This window comes from Oryzias melastigma, linkage group LG16, assembly GCF_002922805.2.
Source record: "Oryzias melastigma strain HK-1 linkage group LG16, ASM292280v2, whole genome shotgun sequence".
NCBI lineage: Eukaryota > Metazoa > Chordata > Actinopteri > Beloniformes > Adrianichthyidae > Oryzias > Oryzias melastigma.
In genome coordinates this window covers 28,277,050-28,284,602 of record NC_050527.1, presented here as the reverse complement: position 1 = coordinate 28,284,602, position 7,553 = coordinate 28,277,050, and the positions used below count along the sequence as shown (strand labels likewise).

General features: G+C 47.5%; 2 protein-coding genes across 3 annotated transcripts in view; both read left to right on the top strand.

The window, feature by feature from the left end:
• The window catches only part of sostdc1a (sclerostin domain containing 1a), a 441,057-nt gene that overhangs the window by 148,675 nt on the left and 284,829 nt on the right, over positions 1–7,553 (top strand). The window lies entirely within an intron of this gene.
• Positions 1–7,553, top strand: part of col6a4a (collagen, type VI, alpha 4a) — a 42,891-nt gene that overhangs the window by 29,155 nt on the left and 6,183 nt on the right. For both annotated transcript variants that reach the window (XM_024258362.2, XM_024258363.2), the window contains 18 exons: positions 538–630; positions 822–875; positions 972–1,043; positions 1,120–1,146; positions 1,229–1,273; positions 1,497–1,550; positions 1,921–1,983; positions 2,999–3,064; positions 3,394–3,447; positions 3,764–3,799; positions 3,868–3,930; positions 4,736–4,798; positions 5,616–5,678; positions 5,941–6,003; positions 6,071–6,121; positions 6,204–6,239; positions 6,367–6,429; positions 6,503–6,565. In XM_024258362.2, the coding sequence (XP_024114130.1) occupies positions 538–630; positions 822–875; positions 972–1,043; positions 1,120–1,146; positions 1,229–1,273; positions 1,497–1,550; positions 1,921–1,983; positions 2,999–3,064; positions 3,394–3,447; positions 3,764–3,799; positions 3,868–3,930; positions 4,736–4,798; positions 5,616–5,678; positions 5,941–6,003; positions 6,071–6,121; positions 6,204–6,239; positions 6,367–6,429; positions 6,503–6,565 (1,029 nt within the window). The remainder of the gene's footprint in view (positions 1–537; positions 631–821; positions 876–971; positions 1,044–1,119; positions 1,147–1,228; positions 1,274–1,496; positions 1,551–1,920; positions 1,984–2,998; positions 3,065–3,393; positions 3,448–3,763; positions 3,800–3,867; positions 3,931–4,735; positions 4,799–5,615; positions 5,679–5,940; positions 6,004–6,070; positions 6,122–6,203; positions 6,240–6,366; positions 6,430–6,502; positions 6,566–7,553) is intronic.

Genomic DNA, 7,553 nt, shown 5'->3' with positions numbered 1-7,553 from the left:
GAATCGCTCTTTCATGGCGGTGCTGCTGGTCTTCGGTGTCACTTACTCTTTGATGCGTGTCCGCCATTTGTTGTTCAAGTGTCGTTGTACGTTCTGCGACATCTTTCATGGTGGATTCCAGCCTTGCCAAAGTACTTTTGGTTTCTTTACACGCATCTGCATGCTCCTTTCTGAAACTTTTTAGCATTGCTAGCATTGTCGCCATGTTTTCTTCCGGTTCGTCCATGTCCGTTTCGTCAAAATGCTCGCGTTTTTCCTCTTTTCTGGAAGATCTGGTCTCTAGTTTTCTTTGACTAGACATTTAAGCTTACTTTTTTGTTAATTTTTGGCAAAGTGTATGCAGATTCTCTTTCTTTAGGCTAGTTTTGAGGTATTTTCCCCGGAGCGTCGAAATCAAGCTGCGTCCTTTGTCATGACGTCACCGGAAGCCCCATATTTTTGCGTTTTTGACAATTTTGTGTACATTTAATGTGTTTTCTTCACTTTGTCAGACAGTTTCTGTGGAAGAAATGTCTCTCCCACCATTTTGTTCTACAGGATACAGTGGCTGACAGGAAGTGCTGCAACGTCATGTGCAAGTGTTCAGGCCACGAGGGTCTGCGAGGCTCTCGTGGGCCCCCAGGACCAAAGGTAAGTGGAAAACACACCAGACACGGTTCAAGTTAAACCTTCAGAGCATCTGGACCGAGCTGAGGATTTGAACACCACCAGAACTATCGAGCTTAAGAAAAGATAGGGCTGACACCAGTTCAGCTGCTCTGTAGGAAACAGGAAGTTCATGTGTGGAAGAAGGAAGCTCAAACGGATTTCTGTCTGAACAGGGCGGGTCGGGACAGAAGGGTTATCCCGGCTTCCCTGGGGAGGAGGGCGTCGCCGTAAGTCTGTCTTTATCTTAAGTCGTCCTCTGGAATTGTCTCTTCTTCAGAAGCTCAAAGAGTCTAAATGTGTGGACCAACTTCAAACTGTTTCAGGGTGACAGGGGCTTCCCAGGACCGAGTGGGCCTCCGGGTCTGCAGGGATGTTCTGGACCCAGAGGCCAGAAGGTACTGCAGAGCTTTGAGCAGCAGAAGTAGCCACAGTTTATGAATGTGAGAATAACTCGTGTGCTTGTGTTTGCAGGGGGTCAGGGGCCTGAGGGGGAGCAGGGTGAGTAAACTCCACCATCAGGACGTTCTCAGTGATGAAGACTCTGCAGTCAGAAACGGTTGCTCGACCTTCTGTGTTTCAGGGTGAAGACGGAGAGGACGGACTGGATGGAGTCAATGGAGAGCAGGTACTGGAAGCAAAGCGCAGGTTTCCATCATCTTCATGGTCCAGGTCTGAACGGATGTGCTGCAGATGTTGGGACAGCAGCTTTTGGTGATGACAGAAACGCTCTGTCCTCCCGTTTTTCAGGAATCTGCAGGTTTAATTGTTCCTCCGTGGGGACGAAGAGCTGCCCTCTGTCAGTTCTGTGAATCTTTGAGGCTGAAATGTTCCTCTGATTCTTTCTACAGGGAGTGGCGGGAAAGGATGGAGCCCGAGGAGAGCGAGGAGACTCTGGGGACCCGGTAAAAACAGCAGAAGTGTTCTGCAGAGGAACCAGAACCGCACGCTCTGATTCCTTCTTTTCTGTGAAATGTTCAAAAGAACAAAGTATCTGGTATATTTGATGTTTTTCAGCATCATTAATCCCAAATGTTTCTGCTCAGACACATTTCTTCCTGAAGACTAAACGGTGTCCTGCAGCTCACGCCTCAAAATACAGACTGGATTTACTGGATTTGTAATTCAAACAGCCCAGATCTGGTTCCAGAATCCGTTTTAAGATGAAAGAAAAAGGCTTTGACTGCAGTTTTCTACTAAAGCTGCTTGTCTGCAGAAATATGTCGACCTCTGACCTCAGGCAGCTTCCCTGACAGGTCCCCTTCTCGCCCTCAGGGTATCCCGGGTATCAGAGGGGTGCAGGGGCTGAAAGGACAGCGAGGACTGAGAGGAGATCTGGTAAGTCGAGTCCTGCGTTCATGTCAGAGTCTGAGCCAGAAATGAAAGATTAAGAGATTATGAGGGATATCCAGAGGCAGAGCCGTGGTTCAGTTCTGGACAGGAGTGACCTGGACCTCTGGGCCTGAACCAGCTATGACTCATTCCAGAGAGGGACCAGAGTGTGGGAACTTTGTGTGGAAACATGAGAGCAGGAAGTGGGCAGGATTTTTTTATTCATAATGGAGAAGTTGAGTAAATTTTTAGGTCAGAAAAAGATTCTCTAAAGCCGTTGGTGTCAGACTGTGGTGTTACGGCCCAATGGGCAACCTGGACTAAGTCAGGGAAAACCAAAAATGGGACCATAACAAAAACTGGACACCAGTGAGAAAAAGGAACACCGTTTATGAAATAAGGGAAACAAATAAACTGTCTCCTGCAAAGCAAAAGGGAAAAACATTGAGTCTGCTGGTTAAAACAAAAAGACAAACTAAAGAGAATTGGACCCTCGGCCAAACATAAAATAAGTCATGGAGACTGGTGACCAGCCATGTTGACCGTCAGACTCAGCAGCTCCCTGCTAATGGCTAACCAAAACTACCTAAAGAAAGCAAAGCCTACCAACTAAAATAACAAAACCCAGCAGTATAAGACTACTTAGGAAAAAGAGAGTAAAAGAGAACGAAACAAACCAGCACAACACCAACTAAAACCCAACCAGCTCCTCAGCGTGCTGCTCTGCTCCCTGCCTGTCTCAGTGTGGCCTCCTCTGTCTCAAATAGCCAGCAGGTGCCAATTAAGACACTGACCACACCTGCCAGGTGAGCAGAAGGACTGGATCGAAAAAGATCTAGCGGTAGCAGCTGGATGGTCTTCTGCTGAAGACAAGGAGAACGTTCTGCAGATACGCTGCCAGTGTTCCACAGGGCCCAGCATGAAGCCTGGGGGAACGCCACGCACCAAGATCCAGAACAGATCTTTACTTCTTCAGTTTAGTTTCTCCAGGAGCTTAGCCGCTTTTTATTTTGCCTTCCAGGGTCAGCCGGGCGCTGATAACACTGACACTGGGCCTAAGGGGGAGCGTGGTAATCCTGGTCAACCGGTAAGATCCGTCAGTGGTTGGACGTACTGTAGAGGCGCAGTTCTGTTTGACGAATCTACAGGGATTTAAATAACTTTGGACCATCTGAGGGTCTGGGTTTTGCTCAGAGGCACAATGACTTGGGATTTGAACCCCTGACCATCGCACAGGTACCTTCTGGCCCTCAAACTGGATAATTTGAGGACTGTAATCATAGATTTAAGGCTCTCACAGGTCATTTCAGGATTAAAGCCTTCTAGGAGCTGTGACCTCTTGCAGGACTGTTCCATCCGCCTGAAGTGTAAAGATTTCAGGTGCTTTTTGTATTTAAATGCTCTTAAAATCTGCAGGGGGCCCCCGGGTTGGACGGCCGGCCGGGGGAGAGTGGAGTCAATGGAAACCGGGTGAGAATGTCTCTCCTAGTCCCTAAATCAGCTCCTCCTCCTCATGGAGGCGGAGCTAATTTTTAGAGTACAATACAGAAGGTGATGCTAATTTAATTTTGTTCCTGTAGTGAAATGACAATAAAGACCGTTGAGCTGTTTTTGCTTAAACTGAATGTGCTGCTCAGGATGGAATCCAGAGTTCTTCATCATCATTTACCTTCTTTGTAAATTTTATGACTTTTTATAAAGTTAGTATTCAGATTCTAACGGAACATCCATCCCTCCACCCATGTTTTGAAATAGAACAATCCTCACTTCTTTATCTTTTCTTTAGGGTCCAGAAGGACGGCAAGGACTTCCTGGTGAGAAGGTAGGAGACCAGACAAAACACAAACACAAACCTACTGACTGACTCCAACTCACACTGCGTTTGTACAGGGTCCACCAGGACCCCCTGGCTCTGATGGAGAACCAGGCTCCGCAGGACCCTCTGGTGCACAGGTGAGCTATCAGGGTCTATGCTGTTTTCATCAAGGTATCAATACGGGTGTCACCATATTTTGATCTGGATCCTCCTGGATCATGCCCAGGTGTGTAAAGAGGAACTGATGTTCAGATGACCCGAGCGCAGACACAGTCTGAGTAACACGACACCTGCAGTCCTAAAATCTATGTCTGCTCAAGTTGGCAGCTAAACGTAAAATATAAGAAACCGACTGAAATAGAAGTTTGACCACAACGTCCAGGAGCAGCAGAAGAACCTCCTGCAAGTTCTTCCAGAACCTCTCCGCCCATCGTCTCTGCTGAACTCACCAAAGCCTCTCAGCGTGGAGCTTTTATCTCCAGACTCATCACAGTGTCATCTGCAAACATGATGAAGGTTTCTGCCTCGTCATAGAAAAGAGGCGGAGTCAAAAGTCACAGCTGTTTGACTAAAGGTGGGAGTCTAAAACAGTGGGAGGTTCTGCAGGCAAACGGCAGAACTTTTGAATCCTTTCAACTAACATGCAGTCAGGTGGAAATCCTGGTTTAGTTTAGTTTTTTTCTCATTCATGGACGGTTTTCTCTTTTATTTTGTATAAATCTATCATCTGTGCACTGTGGTGGATTGATCTTAAATGCGATCCACTTTGGTCGTCATGTAAATCGTGTTTAGACTCATAAACCTGTGATCTGACTTTCTATGTCATGAGATGGAAACAAGAACAAATAACCCAAAGAGGGGCATAGATAAGGATAATGAACCTTTTCTGTAGATCAGAAGGTCCACGACTGTCTGTCCTTCATGAACCATATGTGTCTGCAGGGATCCAAGGGGGACCGAGGTCAGCCTGGACAGAGAGGAATCCCCGGTTTCCCTGGACGTCAGGTCAGCTCCTCTCGTCTAACATGAATGAACGAATGAAATGGTTTATTTCAAGCAATCAGGAATAATACATGAAAAAAAGACACATCACATTGAATCACGAGTAGATCGCTTGAAAGGGAGTGGAAGGAAGCGGACTTATATAATCCCACCCCGACTCGACCGTTTTCTCTACATGAATTATCAATATCAGGTTCAGGACTTAATATCAAATATTAATAGATTCAGGCTATTAAGGATCATTCATATCATTGATGTAATCAAATTTCAAAACATTCCCAGACAAGTAATTTATATTAATCAGTGACATAATCTAAATATTCCCTTTAAAAGACAATTTGTGCGGATCGTATTAATCAAAGAATTATTGTAGTAATACAAACATCAGAGGAAAAATGCTAAAGTTTGTGGTTAGAGATGCAGCTGAAGGTCCTGAGTGTTTGAACCAAAGCTGCAGCTGCTGAGCCTCACGGGTAAAGCGGGTCAGCCCCTTTTGGACCAACAGACCGAGCAGAACCAGAACTTGGTCTGAAAAACATGAAGAAAGAGATCTGCTGCCAAAATGACCCAGTTATGGATAAGCAGGGTAGGATGGATGGATGGATGGATGGATGGATGGATGGATGGATGGATGGTTGGGTGGATGGGTGGGTGGATGGATGGATGGATGGATGGATGGATGGATGGATGGATGGATGGGTGGGTGGATGGATGGATGGATGGACAGAAGATTTCCAAACGATCTTTGGTGTGTACTTTCAGCTTCCGTTCCTGAAACATCCGAATGTCCTCACCAGGTCTAGCGTTTCTCTTTCTGCAGGGCGATCCTGGACCAGCTGGACCTTCTGGATCAGCCGGTCGCCTTGGCGCTAACGGACAGAAGGTGAGTGGCGAGCATTAGTTCATCATTCTCCTCCAGGCAGAGTGTTGGAGTTAGTCCTTCTGTTGGGAACAAAGACGTGAAGGAACCACTTTGATAGATATGAATGCAGATCAACAGCTGGAGGGTTCTCTGAACCTGAAACAAACGTCTGAGCGGATCGGGGAACCTTCATCTTCAGGGGACGCTGTGTCCTGAGCCCTCTGGCCGCTGGTTCTGAAAGGTCCGTATGCTTCACTGATGGTTCTGTTGAATGTTCTTGCAGGGAGAACAAGGAGAACCTGGAATCCCAGGAGCTCCCGGACCTCAGGGGCCCAGAGGAGCAGCAGTAAGCAGCCGGGATGTTTGCAGATGCTCCTGATGTAAAGTTCATGACTGACAGAAACTGATTTCAGGGTCAGGACGGCAGAGACGGATTTGGACCTGAGGGACCTAAAGGTGTCAAGGTTCGGAAGAGGGTTCTATTGCAGTCAGACGTTGATGTTTTTGTTGTTCCACTGAAGGTTCTGTCTGTTCCTGTCTGCACAGGGAGATCCCGGGTTTCCTGGATTCCCAGGTCTGGAGGTGAGCGGGATTCCTCAGACCAAGAAGGTTCAGAAAGATCTGCAGACGTTTGCCGCCAGACGCCTCAGGTCCACATCAAACCCTTGGCATGTACAGAACTTTCCTGAGCTTCTCTGTGGTTCTGCAGGGTGAGGCCGGGTTGAAGGGACCCAAAGGGCTCCAGGGGCGTAAGGGGAGCCAGGCCCGCGGGGTGAGGGCTGGAACATCTGCTGGAGTTCCTGCCACTCGTCTTCTGCACTGATCTCTGTGTCTGATGCTTTCAGGGGAACTCTGGCCTTCCAGGAGAATCTGGCGTGAACGGAGACCCAGGATATCCGGGCCACAGGGTGAGTACCGATCCAGATTAGAGACTCTGATCCTTCAGGAGCTTCCTGATCCACAGAGCCAGGACGGGGTTAAGAGAAGTTCTCCATGGTTGTCTTGAGAACGTACGACCTCTGGGGTTTTCTGATTTTGTGAAGTTTCAGAAAGAGATTCTGGTTTCATCAGAACCAGAACAAAGTTCAGGTTCAATTCAATTTCATTATCTAGACCAAGAACAATTGTCCCATTGGGCCTCATGTGGGTAAATGTACAGAAGCAGAAAGTCCGTCATAAACTATAAACAATAGCTTAAAACTAAACAGACTAAACTGGTTATCTCTGTCCTTAGACCCTCCCTCTCGGTGAGGAAAAACTCCTAAAAAAAACCTGATTCAGGAGAAAATAAGAAACCTCAGGGATGTCTACATGAGGGAGAGATCCTATCCCAGGACGGACACAAGATTTACCAGGACTGTTTAAGAAGAATTGGCTTATCTACAGCTAAAAGTTAAAGTTAAAGTCCCACTATTTTTCACGCATCTAGGTGTGTGAAATTTGTTCTCCGCATTTGACCAATCCCCTGGGGGAAAGGTGAGCAGACACAGCCGCGCTCGGGAACCATTTGGTGGTTTAACCCCCCAGTCCAACCCCTTAGTGCTGAGTGTCCACCAGCGGGTCCATTTTTAGAGTCCTTGGTATGACTCGGACGGGCTACATGTTTTAAATAGTGTAGCACATGGGCTTCATCTAGATAGGACTGGGGGATGGGTGGGGGCAAGGACCACAGCCAAGATGCGGCTAAGAACAGGAGCCCAGACGATCCACCTGAAATCGGAAATCTCTCCTGCTCCCCGGAAGGGAGAGGGAAAGAGAAACAACATGCGAATTGCAATGGAGTTGGATTTGAACCCGGATGGAGTCGGGTTTGAACCCAGATGGAGACGGATTTGAACTCGTCCTGCTGATCTCTGAACGTCTGTCTCGTCCTTACCCCCCCCCCCCCCCCCCCCC